The following is a 22,219-nucleotide window of genomic DNA, read 5'->3' on the forward strand; positions in this document are numbered from 1 at the left end:
AGGTCATGCCATTTGGGGTCAAAAACTACTGAAAACTCAGCATGGTGTGAGCAGGTGTGCTGGTAAATCACCCAACATGAAATGGGCAAATGCTTTGAAAGAATCTCCAGGAAAAAAAATTCACTGAAGCTGAACAAAACGTCTGTCGGGACAGGCGCTCGAATCAGTTCTGCTCACAACTGTAGTGCCCAGACTTAGGATGGGAGCTTGGTACATAGAAAGTGCTTGGTAAAAGTGTCCCAAATTCATATACCAATGAACATTAAGTGCCTCTGCCTTCACACAGGTGTCCGAGTCCTAAAGACCACCAGGAACACACCTGGAGTTAATCATTTGCTGTGGGAAGGGAGAATGGAGAACCGTAGGGTGTTTCAGTGAGAGGATGCTAGAAAGAACCTATCATATGGTCTAGGTTTTGCTTGGGTAGTTTGGGGGAGAGTCTAAGAAAGCAGGGATTTGCCCTAGATTGGATGTTGCAGAAAGCAGGGGGTTTGAATGAAACACAAAGCAGGAAGTGTTCTGGCAGAGTAGTTTTTGTTGTTGTTGACAAATGTAATCTTTTCTTACAAGAACTGAATTTTAAATGTAAAGAAAAGATTCCTCCACCCATTAATGAACCCATGTGCAAATTGTTTTCTTACCCTGAGACAAAATATAATAGCAACAAAAACTAAATCAAGGAACAGTTTTTTTCTTATTCTAAAATCAGATTCCCTTGAAAATACTGTTCTCCTCAAACTATCATTTAGATCTGCAGTATTCTATACTTTCATATTACTAAGTGGGGTAATTAAAAAAAAATTTTATTATAAAGACGTGGGGTACACTTCAGGATTAGGTATATAAACATTGATTATGCAGGTACCCTTGTTGATGAGGTATGCCCCTCCCTCCCCTAGCAGTTTCCCTCTATTGCCTATCCCACCCCTCCCTCCTCTGACAGTTTCAGTGGGGTAATCTTGATCATCTTTGTGTTGTGGAGGAGTACAAATATTTACTCAATAAATTAAAATATGTATCTCTATAGTTCTTAAGAGTTGATATTTTGTGTATATCCCCCCTTTGTTTTGATTCAGGGTCTCACTCTATTGCCCAGGCGGGAGGGCAGTGGCACAATCATGGCTCACCACGTCTCAGTCTCCTGAGTGCAGGTAATCCTCCTGCCTCAGCCTCCTGAGGAGCTGGGACTATACGTGCATGCTACCACACCTGGCTAATTTTTTGATTTTTTGTAGAGACAAGGTCTTGCTATGTTGCGCAACCTGGCCTTGAATTCCTGGCCTCAAGCAATCCTCCTGCCTCAGTCTTCCAGAGTGCTGGAATTACAGGTGTGAGCCACTGCACTTGGCTGCATATATTCATCTAATTGGAATTTCTTAAATGTCTTTGAATAAAGCTTTTTACACTACTTAAAATTATTTGCCAATGCTATCATGCAGCAATGCATGCTACAGAGAAAACTTTCATGAAAGGAAGTCAATCCATGTGTCAAAATATTGTCTTATTTTTAAAAAGTGTAAAAGTTCTCCCTCTCTCACATTCTCTCTCCCTCCTTCCCTCCCTCCCTCCTTCCCTCCCTCTCTCTCTCTCTCTCTTCCCCCTCCATTTCTTTATTTTGACAGAGTCAAGGTCTCACTTTGTAGCCCACGCTGGGATGCAGAGTGGCATGATAATGTCTCACCACAACACTGACCTCCTGGGCTCAGGTGATCCTTTCCTCTCAGCCTCCCATGTCGCTGGGATTACAGGAGTTGCCACCAAGCATGCTCAGCTTATTTTTCTGATTATTTATTTATTTATTACTATTGTTATTTTATAGAGTCAAGATCTCGCTATTGTGAGGGCACGGATAGGGTGAAGATGGATGAATGGAGGGGGAGAGGCACAGGGAAGCGCAGCACCACTGGAGCCGGGCAGGCTGGAGGTGCGCGCTGGCAACCCAGAGATCCAAGCAATGCAAAGAATTGCAGCACACAAAGAGGTGAGAGAAGATAGATCTATTTAAGAAAAGTTTGCTCCCCACCCCCTACAGACAGCGACTGGGCCTACGCTCTAGGTGAGTGTGGCACCGTAGCTCCTCCAGTCTTGGCTTAAATCCTTTCCCTTGGAGATGTTGCAATCAGGTAGACGTGACTGCCATGACTTTCTTATCCACCACCTGCGAACCTCTGACGCAGAGACCCGTTACTATCTGCCTACATTATCATAGTCCCTAGAGAAGGGCGTGATAAGGATTCCAGTGCTCCTGAACCTTCCCCAACGACATTCCTTAGAGCTAATGGAGGGTGGATTTCTCCTTATCTCCTAGACATTCCCAGTGGGTAGCTTTGGGGGATCTTGGCTTCCCTGTAGGTAGGGCCCATTTAACTGGAAGATTGAATTCCCACCTGCTCCCCTCTGGACGGTCATAACTTTTGTAATTACAAGTTTCATGACTTTTACAATCATTACCCAATGCATGATGTCTTAGGCCTTGTAAATACCCTTTATTCTAGGCAAGCTTGATTGCTGCTGTGAAATATCTGATACCTGGCACCAGGAAGTCTGTTTCTGAAAAGGCAAAGTCGGCCAGGTAAATTTTTCCTAGAGTGTGCATTTCTCCAAAAACATAGCTTCTACTTTTTCATCATTTTATTAAGGTTTAAGAACAAGATTAAAAAATAATGCATTTCCCACTCTCGATCTGTCCTCTCAACTATGTTGCCTAGGCTGCACTGGAACTCCTGGGCTCAAGCGATTCTCCTGCTTTGGCCTCCCAAAGTTCTGGGATTACAAGCGTGACCCATTGCACTGGCTATGCTTTAATTAAAAAGAAAAATTGTTGTTTACCTTTTGGTTTACCTCAAAGGCTTGAGAAACACTATGAAGTCTGACAGGTGGCACCTGGTGGTTAAAAATGATCATTCCAAGCAACCTACAGAGCACAGGTGATGGGCTTTGCTGGGGGAAATGCACATAAGCCGAAGAGTCCATGGAAAAGAGCCTCTGTCAACTGGAGCTCTTGGTTGTAAGCAGCCAAAATTACATCTCACTCACTTGAACGGAAGAGTACTGTCTCTGGAGGACAATGTTGCCACTTGACAGTACTGTCTCTGGAGGACAATATTGCCACTTGACAGCAGTTGCCACCTTCTGAATGCCCCCAGGGCCTGCTGCTCCTGGACACTATCACTTCTGGCACACCACCTTGGCCCCTTAGAATCTCAAGATCCCAATGCAAAGCCCAGAGTAGCATGCGTCTAGTTGGCCTGGCCAAGGTTGTATTCCAACGCCCAAAGTGCAACAAAGGTTGAGAGAGTGCCTGGATATTTTGGTTTATTTAATAAAACATCGGGCCTGCCTTCCACCAAGACATATGGGATGGGGGGTGGGGGGGACTTATGTATTTATTTTTACATATTTAAACTTCAGTCGCCTTCAAAGTATTCTCCTTCGTTTCATGCAATACATCTATGGAGATACTTTTTCCACTACTCAACACAGTTTTTGAACTTGTCAATGATGATGCCTTTTAGTGCTTCTGCCATTTTTTTGTTCTTACACATGGGCGAAATGGTTTTCCTTTGAGGACATTTTTCATCGGGGAAACAAACAAACAAAAAGTCACTAGGGTGAGATCGGTTGAATAGGGAAGGGTGGGGTACAAAGACTAAACTACTTTGATCAAAAACTGCTGAACACCTGTGCAATGTGGGCAGGCACACTTGTACATCACCCATCATTAAACGGGCAAATGCCTTGAAAGAATCTCCAAAAAAAAAAAAAAAAAAAGGCCCCTGAAGCCGAGGGCAACCTCTCGCAGTAATAACTGGTATGCTGATACCTATGGGTTCCTAGAACACTCACCTAGTGGGGGAAGCCTGTACTACAAGGGGCCAGGTCTCCAAAAAAATAGTTCTGGGTTTTTTTGGGTCTCCCCCTCATCTACCGTACAGAATTCAATACAGAGGAAAGGGCTCATGTCCTAAGTACTCAGTCAAGAACAAAAGTCTACTGGAGACCTTAACTTCACTAGGCATCAGGTGTAACCAAAATGCATTTTAATCTTAATGACATAGAAGACTATAACATTTTATGCCACCTAATGCTTTCAAGAGATTTTTTAAAAATAATTATGGTAGCTTTATAGAGAGATGACTAAAGTAGTCGCTCTCCTCATCCCTCTTCTACCATCCAAACACCTACCCACCTTGTCCCTCAACTCAAGTGTCTACTCTGAGGCATTCCTTGCCACTAAATCACTTTCCCTCCTTCCTGCTTCCTACTCCCAGGAGAAGTAAATGATTAGGTAAATGATAAATGATTAGGTAGTACTAGTTGTGCGTTTTTATTATTTATTAAAACTTTACACTGCCTTGTCTTCCATGCAACGTGATATCAGGCAAGCCTCTTCATCTCTCTCAGCCTCAGTTTCCAAGTTTGTAAGATGGAAATGTAATGAAAAGCCTTACACAGTTATGACAAGATTAATGGAAATAAATATCTATAAAGTACTTAGGCACAATGCCTAGGATTTTATGAGTTTTCCAAAATGACAGGGAATATTATTTCACATCTTTCTTTGATCATGGGCTCCCTGGAAGGCAAGGACAACATCTTTTTCTTTCTCTTTTCTGGACAGAGGCTCTGGTGCTCCATTAATGTTTGTTGAATTGCATTGCTTGCCCCTAAATAGAAACTAGTTCACCAACTTGCTTCTATGTCTCAATTTATTTGTAGTTCTCTCTTTAAGATCTGTAAATAAAATACACTTTAAAAATAGAATATGAAATAATATCCATTCAATATCTGAGTCATTTTCCTCAGAAGTATTACTAACAGAAACTTAAATCTCTCCACAGGCCTTGAGAGTATTAAAGCAGAAGATAACATAAGATTTTCATCTTATCATGATCATGAAACCATTATCGGAAGGACAGTTAAGGCTTTGTGTTGTCCAACCAGTACACCTCACTCCGTGGCTCCTTATGTTTTTTATTGTGAAGTCTATCTCTTCTTTAAAACCTGCTCAACTTCCAATTTATCAAAGAAAACCTTTTATAGCTGCTTGGAATGCTCCAACAGATCAGTGTTTGATAAAATATAATGTAAGACTAAATCTGAAAATGTTTCAGGTGATGGGAAGTCCACTAGCCAAAGCTAGAGGGCAAAATGTCACTATATTTTATGTCAACAGATTGGGGTATTATCCATGGTATACATCACAGGGGGTCCCCATCAATGGGGGTCTCCCTCAGAACATAAGTTTGCAAGTACATCTGGAAAAAGCCGACCAGGATATTAGTTATTACATCCCTGCTGAAGATTTCAGTGGACTTGCTGTGATAGATTGGGAATATTGGCGACCCCAGTGGGCCCGGAACTGGAACGCAAAAGATGTCTACAGACAGAAGTCAAGAAAACTTATTGCTGATATGCAAAAGAATATATCTGCTACTGATATTGAATATTTAGCCAAAGAGACCTTTGAAGAAAGTGCTAAAGCTTTCATGAAGGAAACCATCACCTTGGGAATTAAGAGCCGACCCAAAGGCCTTTGGGGTTATTATTTATATCCTGATTGCCATAATTATAATATTTATGCCCCAAACTATACGGGGTCATGTCCAGAAGAGGAAGTTCTGAGGAACAACGAGCTCTCATGGCTCTGGAACAGCAGTGCTGCTTTATATCCTTCTATTGGCATCAGGAAATCCCTTGGAGATGGTGACAATGTTCTGCGTTTCTCACAGTTTCGGGTGCATGAATCCATGAGGATCTCCACCATGACATCCCATGACTATGCTTTACCTGTATTTGTCTACACAAGGCTGGGGTACAGAGACGAACCCTTATTTTTTCTTTCTAAGGTAAGAAGCTCCTTGCTTGGGGGATTTCCTTGGGGGATTTCCTCCCTACCTCCAAGAGAGTCGTTTCTTTGTTAATTGTGGTCTTAGAAGAACTCCAATGATTGGTCTGTTAGCTAGGAGTGTAATTCTTCCTTGAGCAGTCATCCACTTAGACTCGTAATTGATCTAGGTTGAAGATTGATTACCTTATCTATTTATTTGCAGAATGAAGTCAGGTAGAAAGGGGTTAAAGTGAGATACCTGCAAATACTACACTTCCACTTTCCTGTCCTTGACTGTACTCCCCCCTACAGTTGGCCTTTTTGGAACTTTGTTGGAATGATTGTTGGTGAACAGGCTATGGAGTCAGGAAGAATGTTTTATATATTTATTTTTTATTTATTTATTTATTTTTGAGTTGGAGTCTCACTCTGTCACCCAGACTGGAGTGCAGTGGCCACTCCCAGCCACCGCAGCCTCGACCTGCTGGGCTCCGGCGATCCTTCCACCTTAGCCTTCCAAGTAGCCGGAATTGCAGGCATGCGCTACCACGCCCGGCTGGTTTTTTGATTTATTGTCGAGATGAGGTCTTGCTGCCCAGGCGGGTCTCGAACCCGCGGGCTCAGGCAATCCACTCACCTCAGCCTCCCAAAGGCGCGGGATTACGAGTTGAGCCACCGAGCCCGGCAGGAAGAATGTTTTAAAATGTAGTGTTTGCACATGCATGTGGAAATGAAATTGGAGGGATTTCTGCTTCTGGCTTTACCATCTCAAATATCAAGAGGTTTTTTTAAAAAGTGCTTTCTTTTTCTTTTTAAAGTATGATTCCAGTTGTAACAAAAGGTATAAGGGAGGTACAGCCATGTGAATATATGTAGCACTAATGAATTGCACACTTAAACATGACTAAGAGTAAATTTTATGGTTTTTTAATACAAATAATTTTTTTAATTAAAAAAGTTATGAGAAAGGTGGCAGATATGTGAAAAGCAGTCTACAGATTTAGCCACCTGTAAGATCACAGCTGGTGGAAAGTTGCTAAGAGTTCTACATTCAATACTTGAATCACTAGTAAACGGTTTTATAGCTCTGGTTAAAATTTACAGATAGAAGTTTGATTCTATCTGTTTATTTTATAAGCTGTATATGCTGCCAAAGACTTCATGCAAATCATGAGAGTGACTTTTAAAATAGGTAAACCTTCAGCCAGATTTCCCTGCCCTTCCTCTGTCTTTGCTAGTCTGGCCCCTTAAATGGAAATTTATAGGCAGAGTAGTTGGCATGCTAACCTTTGGATTTGGATAATTATGTGCAGTGTAACTACACTGAGAAGACTTGATACTTGTTCAGGCCTTCACATAAGCAATGTTTTAAGGTATTACTAAATGTAACATGATATGTTTTAACAGAAGCATTTCTTCTCTTTCCACTGTGACAAATTTCAATTCACCCCCAGTGTGTGTTAAAATAAAGACACTCTGAGCATTAGGCATCCTAAGGAGAAGACTTAGGAAACACCCAGGAGAGGCCTCTGCTCTGACCAGTGGGTATTTATGGAACATCTGTAGAGTAGAGTGTATTCATCAGAGGGAGAAATGATGGGTAGGTATGAATATGATGAATGCTGTGCCTCCAATACCTTTCATGAGATGAAGAAGGGAAAAAAAACCTTTATAGTAAACTGATATTCATACTACCCAGAAAAATTAGCGATACATGACTGAATGAAGAATGACTGGAAATCATGACTCTCTGGAAGGTTTAAAAAAGTTATCTAAATCTTTACAAAATCATCTTGACTACTCTGGAGTTGAATCGAGAGTTAAATACCACCTTCTTTTATGAAGCTTTCCCTTTTCGATATTTGGCTCAAAGGAGTTCCTTTCTTTACTGATAATAAGTTTACCTTTGGAAGAGACAATAAACTTTAAGGAACTAAATGTTCATTACAAAAGATTTGTTTAGCTTACTGGAACATTCTGGACAATCTGTGAACCTGTGGTAATCTTTCTTATGTAGCTACTGCCTTGGAAATGCTGTGGTCCCTCTCAGAAAAAAAATGGAGCGCCCTTTCTGCTGCTAAATGGCAAGCTATTTCCAAGTGTTTTAAACCATCAGTGTACCCACCATTGTACCCAATGCACCATAAAAACCTGCCCACAAATTTTTCTTAAAAGCTGATATTCATTTGTACCAAACTCTAAATGACCATTAATAGATTCCACTTTTGACCTTACCAACAGTGACTGCATCTTAAAACACACACATATGCACACAAAGATCAGAAAAAAGATTAACCAACACACACACACACACACACACACACACACACACACACACACACACTTAAGATTAGAAAAAAGATTAACCAATAAGTAACAAATCTCTTAACCTCCCTGGAACCTCAGTGTCTTAATGTACTGAAAATAGGACAGAGTTACCTGCCCTATTCACCTAGCAGAAGTATTATGAAAATCAAATGAAAACATACATATAAAAATGTAAAGCACAACAGAAATAGGTGTGGCATGGTCATCACTTTTTAAAAAGGTATCAAAGCCTTAAACTTAAATATGGGATATTTCAGAGTGGACTCTCAGACACCAGCCATAGCTTGGGGGAATAATATGAAGGCAATAAAACCTCATTTCACGCAGAATATTGCCTAGTTCACCTACATAAACCTAGATAAAACCTGCTGCTGTGCCTCTTAAAGCTTTATTTATTTAGACAGACAGATTTAGGGAGTACAGGTGCAGTTTTGGTACACGGATATATTGCATGGTGATGACGTCTGGGTTTCTAATGCATGCATCACCTGGATAGGGAACATTGTACCAGTAAGTTACTTCTCATCCTTCTCATCCCTCATCCCCTCCCACCCTCCCAGCTTTCAGAGTCTCCAATGTTTATGATTTCGCTGTGTATGTCCCTATGTACTCATTGTTTTGCTCCCACTTCTAAGTGAGAACACGAGGCATTTGACTTTCTGTTTCTGAGTTATTTCACTGAAGATGATGGCCTCCAGTTCCTTCTGTGTGCTGGACTTTTAAAATAAATAATAAAAAGGGTTTCTTTGGCTATAGATTTAAAGATGTTTACGACCCAGTAAATAATTACTGCTCTCTCTGGTAGTGCACACAGGGAGCTCACTAGTAAGGCTCCGGCTCCCCACAGTGGGCACCTTTCTTCCATGCACTCTGGTATGCACTGGAGATGGACACACAAGTGAGGAGGCTGAGTCCTCTGGGTGTCCCTACTTCTTCTGCTGAACCTTGATTTGGGTCCGAGGAACGTGGGGAGGGGCAAAGTAGCCTTTTGCCACACTGGGACCTGGGAGGTTTATTTTCACCACCTCTGCTTTTATTTTATATATATATATATATATATTTAAAATAACATCCTCGGCATATTATTGCTTTTAAAAAAATATTTTCAGGAACAGAAAATTCACTACGCTCATCAGTAAATAAAGTCTGGGTGATACAGATACAGATAAAATTGAAAAAAATTAGATAAAGAAAATCACTCTGTGGTGCTGAGTTTATCTTTAAGGGCATCACTCAGGACTCTCAGCTGCAGTTCATCTTCTTCGTGGTCTTCCTTATTGTCTACCTCATTTCCACCACCTCTGCTTTGCTCTTTTCTTTCTCCTTTCGAGTGACACCATCCATGTGGCTCATATTCTCATCTGGTGCCAATCTACTCCCAGAGGCCTTTTGTATGTGATCTGTAATACTCACTGGGTCATGCTCTTGCATTTCTGATCCCCCAAACATAGCTGCTTTGTGATTCCTACAGCACCCTGCTCTCAGCTAGGCGACAGTGAACTAATTTGATGAGAAACTAGTTTGATAACTCATTTGGAAGAAACTTATATCAGCCTCAGAAGGCATGGCTTCTACCACAAACATCTGTAGCTTCCATACCTAACAGAATACAGATCAATAACCTATGTTCTTCTCCTTGTTTGATGATGACACCTTAACCCAAAGGAGAGCTCTTGAGGATTTCTGCCCCTGACTACACCATGTGAATATTACGTCACTGTTTTCAGGGAAGTTTCAAAGGGAGTGCAGTGAGGAGTTCTTCTCTTCTATTTTTTTGTTTTTGCCAAAGTAGGCAATGGACATGGACCCAACAGAGTCTACAATCTGGTTGCTACATAGATGACTCCTCCTCTGTCTCTATTCATTGTAACAATGATCATTTTCTAAATCCTTTTATTTACACTGTCTTATTTAGGCCTCATAAAAGCTCCTCCCCTTCCTGTCATGTCAGCTCTGATCTGTTCAGCACACACTATGGTCATGAAAATGAAAATAAATGTGAACCTGAAAGGGTAATTAGTTTAAACCAAAATATTTTCCCTTTTTGAAAGGTACGGGGGGAAAAAAACTTTAAGAACTGAATTGTAAAACCTTTCAATGGTGAACTATAAAAGTATCAGATAAGGAGATTTATTTGTCAAGTACTGATATTAATATGAAGTGAACAAGGAAAAATACAGTTTAAGGTTCTTCATTTCCCACTAAATCACCCATTAACTTTTCCAGCATATGACTGGTGAAAATTCAACCATGGAGTCAAAGGCAAATAGTATCCTAATGACTAGGGGAAGATGTTATAATCTAATAAACTGGGAAACCAATGACATATGTTCAACTATCAATTTTTCCCACAAAACAATCAAGATCCGTGTTTACTTTTAAACACTAAAACAATAATCCTTTAAGATTATAAAATTAAAATTCTTTCTGTTGGAATCTTAACTTCTTCTCTCTTACCCATATTGCAGAAAATCCCGGTAGCTTCTCCATGATTTTATGAGTCATTAGTAAAGCCCATGAAGTCAGGTACTTTGAAATTAAACACAGATAAATTCAGTGACCAAATATAAAAGTTGGACCAAACCAGAGCCTGCAAACCCTTCACACGGCTTGTTTACCTGGCCTTGGAATTGAAATGATACAAACCCATCTGAGTAAGTAAAGTTCTGCAGAAACATGTTGCAATATTGAAAAGGAACCTAATTAAGAAGATTGCACCTGGAGAAGGAAACCTTTTGGATTCTATTTATGGGTCATGTACATACGACGTGGGTCCCTTGTAGTTCAGTCTTCCCCTGCTAGGTGTTTTAGGAACTCATCATCAGTGCACCTGCTAGCATTGTTGTAAGAGACTGCGTTCAGCTTTAGTGAATTTTTCTGTGGAGATTCTTTCAACTCATTTGTCCATTTCATGATGGGTGATTTATGAGCCCATACTTCGCTGAATGTTCAGCAATTTTTGACCCAAAACAGCATGATCCCCATGCTCTGTCCTCCCTATTCACTTGATCTTTCCCCACATGACATTTTTTTGTCTTCCTGGATCAAAATGTTCTCAAAGGGAAATGTTTTGCCAATGTGTAAGAGCTGAAACAAAAAATGGCAGAAGCACTAAAAGGCATTCAAATCGATGAATCTCTAAACTTCTGAGCAGTGGAAAAAGCATCTCAATAGGTGTATTGCATCTAATGAAGACTACTTTGAAGGTGACAAGTTTAAACATGTGAGAATAAATACCCCAATTTTTTATAAATAAGTTCCGGGTTTTATAAATAAGTTTCCGGGTTTTTTACAGTTAATTTTTATAAAGGCAGTAATCATAACGCTGACATTTGATGAATATTTACTTTGTGCTGAAAGTTTGTTGTTTTGGATTTACTCATTTAGTTCGGGGTGTATTGTAATCTGGCTTGTGGACATACACCCCGAACTAATTTCGAGTGAATAACATTTGATTAACTGTTAACAGACTGTGTTTCCGAAATAATACACTGCATGGAAAAATCTAAGTTTTCCTTTAAAAATATTTATATGTTTTTGCATATGGTTATAGAGTGTCATTTTGAGAATTGGTTCATTCATTTGTTTCACTCTAAGAAAGTGGATTATATGAGCTCCATCCCGGCCCTATTGTACTGAACTCAGCTCCTAATCCCAATTCCTGGTGGGTAGTTTTATTCAAATTCAAATTAATAATGAACTCTACTCTCTTCCATCTAGCAAGATCTAGTCAGTACCATAGGAGAAAGTGCTGCCTTGGGAGCTGCAGGCATTGTTATTTGGGGAGACATGAATTTAACTTCATCTGAGGTAAGTCAGTACCTTGAAGGTATATTTAATGATTTTAAAAGTATTTCCTCTGTTTTTTGCAGAACTCACTGTAAAAAAGCTCTCATGACCCCTATGATAAACCAGCTTCAGAATAAAAGTACCAAATCAGAACTTGATACATAGAAAGAGCTCTATAAATACAGTTAATTTTTATAAAGGCAGTAATCATAACGCTGACATTTGATGAATATTTACTTTGTGCTGAAAGTTTGTTGTTTTGGATTTACTCATTTACTGGTCATATGAGGTCTTGACACTCATCCTCATTTACAGATGGGGAAACTAGAGAGGGAACCTGACCAGGTCAACGGCTGTTTAGCCTAGTTAGTGGTGGAACTGGCATTAACCACACACAGTCTGAGGATGGAGACCTTGACTGTAACCACTACATAAAATGTGATATCCTATTTTAAGAAGTAGAAATAGGTAGTAACTTTTAAATCTCCACATTGAAGTTATTTTTTTCTCTACAGAGAAATCAGCTGAAAATTAATAGCATTTAAAATAAGATGTTTATATCTTTAAATTTCTCCCAGCTGAGATATCATTGACTCTAAGAAATCTACCTAGTTCTCCCCAGTCTATGTTAATCACAATCTCTTCTGTATGTCCAGATGTCATTTGTTTATATCTCTAGAGCGTATCACAATTTGCCTTGAATATAATACTGGCACCCTCAACACTTTTTGTGAAGTTGCAGTTTTTGAAAGTTCATGGTAATTTGATATTATTCTTAGAACTTCATAGTCTCAACCTGTTGCTGCTGAGATAGCCTTCATGAAATGATTTATGACTATGTCCACCTAGGAGAACTAGGTAGACACTGGGAGGATCAATTTCTGACTTTCCAGGTGTGATATTTCCACTCCAACCCCCACGTGGCCCAGGAGAAGAGCTCCCTCAGGAAGGTGGTAGCACAACCCAGGTGGCCTCTGTTTAGAATAATAATAGGAACCACACACACGAAAATTACTTTGTCAGTCTGTGAGGTATTCTCTGGACATAGACTGTTTCGCCCTTTACCTGGCTTCTTCCTGCCTCCTCCCTCAGGGAGCAGTCTCCAGCCAAGGCTGGTCTCTGAGGGGTGTGCATATTCCCAGTAATGAGTCACAGGATACAGGTGACCAAGAAAAGCTGAAAACAATGTAGTCATCACTCTTACTATAACTGTACATACTGAATAGCAATGTGAATGATTAACTAGATTATAAAATGGGTTGCTATACTGCCCCAAGGTATGGTGACCTGCCACCACCATTGCTTCCAATGTTTTTCCCTGCTGGACCTTTGGGAGACTTCTTTGGAATAGGTAAACATTACATGCAAGGCTTCTCATATTTGGGGTTACCACATTGCACAGTCTTACAGGCTCTTCTGTGTTTTAATTGTATATGGAGATGTAAGACAGTTGCTATTTGAGGATAATTAACAGGAAAACCCAGAAGGCTACAAGTTGATGCTTGACAACAAATGGTGGAATATAACAATTCAGGTTCTGATACAACTGTGGAGGCACCGCATACCTGGAAAGTATCCTGAGACAGCAGCTCTGGCATGGCTTCTAATTTGGGTGTGTTCCTCTCCTTTTCACATCCATTAACTTGGGAGCTGGGGGCAGGGGAGAGTGGGATGTAAATTGGAGGAAGGCAAGGTTGTATATGCTGATTCTGGGGCCCATTTCCAAGTTTGTTTGCTTAGCCTGACTGTTACATACTCTCTATCTCCTGTCCCCGAGACCTCTCCCCTTTCTGATCTGAGACTCATGTGCCATCATAACTAGGAGACTAAGAGTTCACCAACCAGAACCAAGCTGTAAGGTTTCAATCAAATTCAAAGAACCACCTTGTGGGCTTAGAAACTGTAATCAGGAGAACCACTAAACGCCATTTATTTTTCTCCATTTCTAGGGCAACTGTACCAATGTGAAGCAGTTTGTGAGCTCTGATTTAGGGAGCTACATAGTCAATGTGACCAGGGCTGCAGAGGTATGCAGCCTTCACCTCTGCAGAAATAATGGAAGGTGCATGAGGAAGATGTGGAAAGCTCCCAATTACTTGCACTTGAACCCTGCAAGTTACCACATAGAGCCCTCTGAGGATGGGGAATTTATTGTGAAAGGAAAAGCATCTGATACAGACCTGGCAGTGATGGCAGAGAAATTTTTCTGCCATTGTTATAGGGGATATGAAGGAACTGATTGCAAGGAAAGGAAGACAGCTGATGGCTGCTCTGGACTGTCCCCTTTTTCTGGCTCACTAATAACACTATGCCTGCTGGTTTTAGCAGGTTATCAGGATACTCAGTCATGAGATAATTGAGTTTAAAGAGAACTGCATGGCCTCTGGAGTAGTCTCTTAAGGAAGAGATGAAATTCATGACTATTTTTTTCTGTTATGAATTCCATTGAGAGGTATTATTATTATATTTTTGATGCAATTATTTAATGACACAGGAAAATAACCTCACTGAGAGGTATTATAAAGAGACATCAGGAGGCCTGACAATTAAGTTCACAAACTCATCCTAGAAAAAGTGCTAAATACCTCGTTGATGATTGTCACGACCGTCATCTTCAAAGTACTCCCCTTGGAAAGCTGTGCACTGATGCCAGTGCCTGACTCACCTGTGAAAGCAATTTTGGAGCTCTTCTTCTGGAATGGACATCAGTGTTGTCATCCTGTTGTCCTTGATGTCCTGAATGTCATCTAAATGTCTTCCTTTCAATATTTCCTTTATCTTTGGGTAAAGAAAAAAGTCATTGGGGGCCAGATCAGGTGAGTAGGGAGGATGCTCCAATACAGTTAATTGTTTACTGGATAAAAACTCCCTCACAGACAGTGCTGTGTGAGCTGGTGCATTATTGTGATACAAGAGCTCTCTAGGGACCATTTTTGCACACAGCTTTCTCATGCCAATGTTTTCAGTTAAGATGTTCCTAACTGTTTCCCTATCGATGTTTATTTGGTCTGCTATGCCTCTCCCAGTCAGCTGACGATTTTGACCCACAACTGAATGAATTTTTGCAATATTTTCATCAGTTCTGCTCATTACTGACCATCCTGACCTCTCGTCATCAGTTACACTTTCTCTTCCCTCTAATAAACGTTTTAACCATTTGTACACTGCCATTTTCTTCATGGTATTATCCTCATAAATTTGGACTAACATGTTCCAGATTTCACTTCCACTCTTGTCAAGTTTAACAAGAAATTTAACGTTTGCTAATTGCTTAATTCAAGCTCTGACATTCTCACGATGGCACACAAAAATATACAGCAACAATAATGAACGCCACTCAGCAAGACACTGCCATATGTCGAGATGAATATAGCTGTGAGACACTGGTATACCAAGGTTATGAAATCTTCCCAAATTGTTTGTACAGTGTTGCCAGTAGTAAGCACATGATGGCAAGTTCGCGAACTTAAGTGTCACCCCACGTATGTCACTTTAGCATAAACAGAAACATTATTTTATTTGCCTCCAATTTGGCTAAGTAACCAGATTTAGAGTAGAACCAATGCACTCTTCTTCCTTAATGGAATGCTTAAGTTGTATTTAAATTAAAGCTATAATTTAGTCTTTCTAGGAATGTACCTACCTCTAAGTAAACATATAAATAGTAAATTGTTGATTTTAAAGACTGTTTTCTCCAGCTAGCAATTTGTTTAAAGACAGAATACCAAGTAATGACCTGATTCAACAGAAGAGGTCATTTCAGGACGTGACCTGGTCAACTGGTCCACTGAAGAGGACCAAACGCAGGGTTTCTCTTCCAGTCTCAGTTCACTCTAGGCTTCTGTTTCCCCTCTGGACTGATTGAATAGAGAACATTTCCTGATGAACTTCTCACTAGGGATCAGAGACCGAGGCAAGGGAAGTTTCTCCCCACTCATTGCAAAGACATCTGTTCCAACATGGCGCCTCTCTCATCCACCATGAGACCTTTCCTCGTAGACCCTGCAGGCGGAATACTGCGAAAGGCTTTGGGATAATATCCATGCTTGCGTAGATTGATGCTGCTGTAGGAAGCCAGAGCCATGTTAATAAAAATGCAGCTGGTGACTTTTGCAAGCAAAAATTATTTTTTTAAAAAAGATTTAATGCCATCTAAGATACCCAGAATGCTGTTGAAAAGGTAGTCTATGAGAAATGTTAGATATTCTTCCTCCTCCCCATATGAGTTTTGAGTAGTGTATTTAGAGTGATCTTGAGTCTAATTTGAATCATGATTTCAATATTTATCGGGTTGTGTGACCTAGTTAGTTATTTGTGTTCCCCACTTTGTCATCTAAAATTTGGTAATGTAATTTCTACATTAGTGAATTACTGTGAGGAGTCAATGTTATTTATCCTTTGCATACTTTGACTTTTAATTCATGTTGCTGACCCTCAACCAACTCTTGATCATAAAAGCAATGGAAAGTTCAGGTTAAAACTTGGTCTTGGGCAATTTTGTCTTCTTGATGTTATGTTCTATTTGATATCACTTATGTGTTGTGCTCTCTTTAGAGTCATGTTCAATTGATAGGAATTCCTTCCCTGGAGACAATCCACTTGAAAGGTAAACTCAAGATAGGTATGATGCCATTATAGAAGGATCGATAGTTGATTCAACTTACCTTCTGCACCGTGTGTGTGTGTGTGTGTGTGTGTGTGTGTGTGTGTGTATGTGTGTGTGTGTGTAACATTTAAAATCTTTTAAAATGAGTTTCTGCCTGTCAGAATCTATTGTCATTGTTAATGCTAATTGCTAAATTATTCTAAATGTAAACAACAACAACAAAAAAACTTTTTATAGACCAGGCATGGTGACTTATACCTATAATCCTTGAACTTCGAGAGGCTGAGCAGGAGGACTGTTTGAACCCAGAAGTTTGAGACCAGCCTGGGCAACATAGTGAACATTATCTCTACAAAACATCAAAAAGTTAGCTGGGCATGGTGGCATGTGCCTATAGTCCCAGCTGTTTGGGAGGCTGAGGTGGGAGGATTGCTTGAGTCTGGGAGTTTGAGACGGTTGTGAACCATGATTGTGCCATTATACTCCACCCTGGACAACAGAGTGAGACCCTGGACAACAGAGTGAGACCCTGACTCAAACCAAACCAAATACTTTTATAATACCATGAGTGAGAGGTAGCATTGTATAGATTAACTTTGAAACAAAAATAACTTTCATATCAAAGATGGTATATCATATTACAGAAAATTTTATAAATGGAAAAATAATAAAGGAAATCACCAATAATCACTATAACATGTCCTGGTAACTTTGAGTGTCTTTCTTTCTAACATTTCTTCTGAAGACTTTTTTACATGATTATAATAATATATGCATATTTTTACATACTGCATTTTTCTCTTAGCCATATATTAAAGGTAGTTTTCATGTTATTTCATAATCTTTATAGCTATTATTTAAAATAACTTTTAAGACCACATAATAATCCATCAGCTGGATGCAGAACAATTAAATGAACAATTTTCCATATGTTTTGATTTTTAAGTGTCATGCTTTCACTATTTTGTCACCTCATCAGAGAAAACTTTCCAGATCATCTTCCTAATCCATTCACTCACTTGTTGACCAGTTTGTTTATTAATCAATGTATTGAGCATTACTTCTCATCAGACATTGTCTATCTTTGGACTACATCTTTGAAAAAATCAGAGAGAGTGCTGCCTTCTTTAAACTTACATTATAGCTGGGGGAGATAGATATTAAACACAAAAATAAGCAATTTCTATCATACGTTAGAAGGGGATAAGATTTATAGGAAAGAAAATAGAGAACAAGTGGAGAAGGGTGGTATTTTCCACGCTTAGGCCTAATCAAGCAGGAGATATTGAATGAAAACTTGAAAGAGGAGAGTCAACCATGAGGGTACTTGGGTGAAGGTAGGTGAATTCAGGTGGTGCAAATTTGGTAGTGGACCTGGAGCATTCAAGGGGCAGCAAGGAGACACCAGGAATGAAATATTTCCTTCAACATCAACTTCTCTTGTTTATTCCTTGCTTAGTAGCATGTATCATCTATCTGACATAGTATATATTGCATATTTGTTTGTTTTCTGTCTTCCCTCAGTAGGATGTAAGCTAAGAAAACAAGGACTTCATATTTGTTCACTGCTATAGTGCCTGGCACTTACTAGGTGTTCAACAAGTAGTGTGAAATGAAGGAATCAATGAGTGATTCAGAAACTGAATACCTGAGGCCTACAAATATGTTATTTGTTTTTCTCTTCACATTAGTGGTGAGGCATTGCAAAGCCACTCTCAAGTCCTCCTGTTCTATTTTTATCCTAGCACCTTAGCCTGTGAAATCACTAGTCTCACTTTCCCGTGAAGAGTTGAGGCCTGGAGAGAATAAATCTCTTGGCAAACTCAAACAGCCAGTTTGTAAAACAGCAATCTGAAATCCACTTGCTGAGTTTTCTTCCCATCATAACTTTGTCTTCCTCTTCTTGTATTTGAATTCAAATATATTGATTCTGTTTGACCATGAATTTAATGCCTATTAAATTTTTCTTAATTTGGACTGCTGCTACAATACTGGGTGTGTCCAACCAATCACCAGATCTTCTAGCTACAGATTATCTGTGGATTTAACCTGGCTCACTGTTCCTGAGTAGGAAATCCACCTACTAAGCTGCTTGATGACCTCAGCTTCTCAGGATCATTTTAGCTTTCCCTTATGGAAACAGCAAGATACTCGGCCACTCTAATCTTTGGTGTTCTCCCTTGTAAAAGGGAGATAATCTAGCTCTTGTTCTTTTATGCAGATTTTATATATAAACTAAGTAACATAGCACAAAGACTGGCACATAAAAAAGCTTTTAGCAAATGTTAGTTATTATCATCAAGTACTTTCAATATTGGTCCTCATAAAAGCTGTGATAGGTAATATTATCTCTATTTTGAAGTGGAAAAAACTTATGCATGCCTCAGAGTAGTAAATGGAGTTACCTTTTATTACACAGAAGTTCCCAGACTTTGAATCTTTCCTTTTGAACCTTAAGCTAGTTATCTTTAAACCATAACTCAGCAGAAAATACAGAAGACTTATATGCTTTTTCCTTCCTTCCTTCCTTCCTTCCTTCCTTCCCTCCTTCCTTCCTTCCTTCCCAATTTATAGGGTAATAGAGCCCACAAATATACTGATTCTGGCATCAGGATATTATTGCTTTTTTTCCCCCCTATGGAAGAAAAACTGTTAAATTCACTAGTTTATTAGCAATGCACCTATCTGACATACCCTAAGTATCATTTATCCATTAAAAAAAACCTGGGCCCTTTAGAAAAACGTGTGATTCCAGGTCTACCTAAGACAGAAAGTGTACAAGATGAGCCTCGAATATCTTGTTATATTATAAAGTATATACGCTATCTGTACCTCCAGGAGGTACAAATAAAAAAGTACATAAATAATTCATAAAATGATAGTTTCATAAAGGAAAAGGCACAAGAAAAAACCATTTTAAAGTCATACACACCATATAAAAAGTAATATATATATAGTGCTATCAATTTTTTGAGATTTTACTTATTCTAAATCTTGAATAGCTCCTTTGTAGTATATAATTGTAAACTTATAAACATTCAATAATTTGAAAAATAAATTTTGTGTCAAAGTGAATGCTACTATTGTGTTTTTAATTTATGTCAGAGAACTAAACACATAAAGACACTGCTCCTTTTGTCTTTTGTCCTAATCTTAAGAGGTTGAGAATATTTGAATGTTATTGAAAATTCACATATAAATTTGAAACTTTGTTCCCTTCTGAGGGCACAGGAGCAATCCATTTTTTATTTCTAGTATCATTCTAATTGTGCAAACTAAAGATCATATACACTTTGCTCTCTGTTTCGGGAAAATAAAAGCTCTTAGATTATCGTTGGGACTACTTATTGTATTCTGTCTTCAAAGATACCTAGTATAATGGCTAATTTTATGTGTCAACAGGACTGGATCATAGAGTGCCCATATATTTGCTTAAACATTATTCTGAGTGTGTCTGTATCATTTGTATCAGTAGATTAAGTAAAGGTGGTCGGCCTCTTCAAATTTGTGAAGGTCTGAATAGAACAAAAAGTCAGAGTAAGGAGACTTCAGCTCTGTGTCTGAGCTGAGACATGGGTCTTTCTCTGCCTTCATACTCAGATTCAGACTGACATTACATCAGCTCACCTTGTCCTCAGGCTTGTGGACTCAGACCAGTACTAACCATAAGCTCTCCTGGGTCTCCAGCTTTCTGACTGCAGATCTTGGAAGTTCTCAGTCTCCACAACTGTGATCCAATGTATTGTAATAAATCTTTTTCTCTCTTTCTTACATACGCATGTGTGCATGCACACACACCCACACACAGCCCCCCTGTTGGTTCTGTTTCTCTGGAGAATGCAGAATAATACACCAAGAAACGTAATCTTCTGCTACTAAGTGTATTGCTACCCACAAAAGACAAGAAGTATTGGCAAGGATGTGGAGAAATTGGAACCCTTGCTTACTGCTGGTGGGAATGAGAAATGGTGCAGTCATTATGGAAATAGTATGGAAGTTCCTAAAAAATTAAAAATTGAACTATCATATGACCCAGCAGTCTTACTTCTGAGTATTTATACAGAAGAACTGAAATCAAGATCAAAGAGTTATAAGTCCTCCTATGTTTCTTGAAGCACTAATTACAAAGACAATATGTGGAAATAACCAGAAGGTAAGTCAACAAATGAAAGGAGGAAGAAAATGTGGTATGTATATATAATGGAATAGTATTCAGCCTTAAAAGAGAAGGGAATTCTGCAATATGCAGCAACATGAATGAACGTTGAGGACATTATGCAAAGTGCAATAAGTCAGTCACCCAAGGACAAAAACTGCATATTTCCACTTATGTGAGTTGTTTAAAATAGCCAAATTTGTAGAATCAGAGAGTGGAATGATGGTTCCCAGGAGCTGGGAAAGGAGGAAATGAGTTTCAGATAAACAGGAACCAGGTTTCATTTAAGCAAGATAAATAAATTTTTGCTATCTGCTGTTGAACATTGTGCATATAGTCAACAACAATGTATTGTACATTTAAAAATTTGTTAGGAGGGTAGAGCCTAACAAATAACTGATTGTATCACAATTAGATAGAAATATTTTTAAACTACAAAAATAGTGTTCACTGCTGAATTAAGCAGTGTATTCTGATATTTCCTCTCTCACTCAAAATTTATTGCTAGCCAAAAAGTAAATTATAATTCCCTTATTAAGACAAAGGAGAGAGTAAATGTATTTCTAATGTTAGTTATTTTCCTTTATCACAGTTTTCTGTTGTTTTTGATGAGAATACTATTTTCTGTTCGCGTGCCTTGCTTGTTACCTAATTTTTTCTTTTTCTTTCTATCCCATTTTCATGTGCTATGACTGGTTTTAGAGCTTATAGTTTTAGTCCAGCTTCATAAGTAGGCATTTTTCCTTCTTACCTTGCCACATAGAGCATCCTTATAGGCAAATTGATGACTTTCATGAATTCTGAAAATGTCTTGGCCACAAGCTCTTCAAATATTGTCTCTTCTCTTTTAATCTTTCTCTCATATCTCCTTACCTTTCTAGGCTGCATTCAGGGCAATTTTTTTTTTCAGATTTATCTTCCACTTTACTAATGATCTCTTTAGCTATATCTAATCTCTTGTGGCATTGACTTAATTTTTAGTTTCAGCAATAATGTTTTATTTTAAAAATATTTTCAAGTCTTATTATTTGATAGTTTCTTATTTAAATCATTTTAACGATTCTATCTTTTTTTATACTTTATACATAGATATACAATATCCTGTATTTGGAATTTACAATTCCTTAAACATTAGGAAATTCTATATGTGTATTTATTTTTTCTTTTTTTCTTTGCTGAACTCAGTCATAGTAGCTTGTTAACTTGTATGTTTGGTGCCTTTATTATAAGTTTGTATGTTGTTGATTTTTGTCTGTAGGATTTTAAGTGCCAAAGTTGGGTTATATTCTTCCAGAGATTTGTTTTTAAGATAGAACAACTTGATTGAGATATAATTCACATATTATACAATTATGAATTTAAAGTGCACAACTCAATGGCTTTTTTATATTCACAGTGTTGTGCATTTATCAACAAAATAATTTTTAAAACATTTTCGTCACCCCACTTAAAAATAAAACCTAAACCTATGGGCAATCGCTTCCCATTTTCTCCCAACCTTTATCCTCAA

At 38.7% G+C, this 22,219-nt stretch overlaps 1 protein-coding gene across 1 annotated transcript; it reads left to right on the top strand.

The window, feature by feature from the left end:
- Positions 1–4,895: 4,895 nt before the first annotated feature.
- LOC103259412 (hyaluronidase-4) lies at positions 4,896–14,298 on the top strand. The gene is made up of 3 exons (XM_008057076.1): positions 4,896–5,849; positions 11,879–11,968; positions 13,897–14,298. Exons 1-3 carry the CDS (start codon positions 4,896–4,898, stop codon positions 14,296–14,298), a joined length of 1,446 nt encoding a protein of 481 aa, XP_008055267.1.
- Positions 14,299–22,219: the final 7,921 nt, after the last annotated feature.

The sequence above is a fragment of the Carlito syrichta genome, unplaced genomic scaffold, assembly GCF_000164805.1.
Source record: "Carlito syrichta isolate Samal-C Ts95f unplaced genomic scaffold, Tarsius_syrichta-2.0.1 Scaffold302715, whole genome shotgun sequence".
Classification (NCBI taxonomy): domain Eukaryota; kingdom Metazoa; phylum Chordata; class Mammalia; order Primates; family Tarsiidae; genus Carlito; species Carlito syrichta.

What these genes read in the sequence shown, in the direction of transcription:
- LOC103259412 (XM_008057076.1), top strand. Translation starts at nt 4,896, where the DNA reads ATGAAACCATTATCGGAAGGACAGTTAAGGCTTTGTGTTGTCCAACCA. An exon ending in CCTTATTTTTTCTTTCTAAG is followed by an intron (nt 5,850 to 11,878) that starts GTAAGAAGCTCC and finishes TCTTCCATCTAG; the next exon opens with CAAGATCTAGTCAGTACCAT. An exon ending in TGAATTTAACTTCATCTGAG is followed by an intron (nt 11,969 to 13,896) that starts GTAAGTCAGTAC and finishes CTCCATTTCTAG; the next exon opens with GGCAACTGTACCAATGTGAA.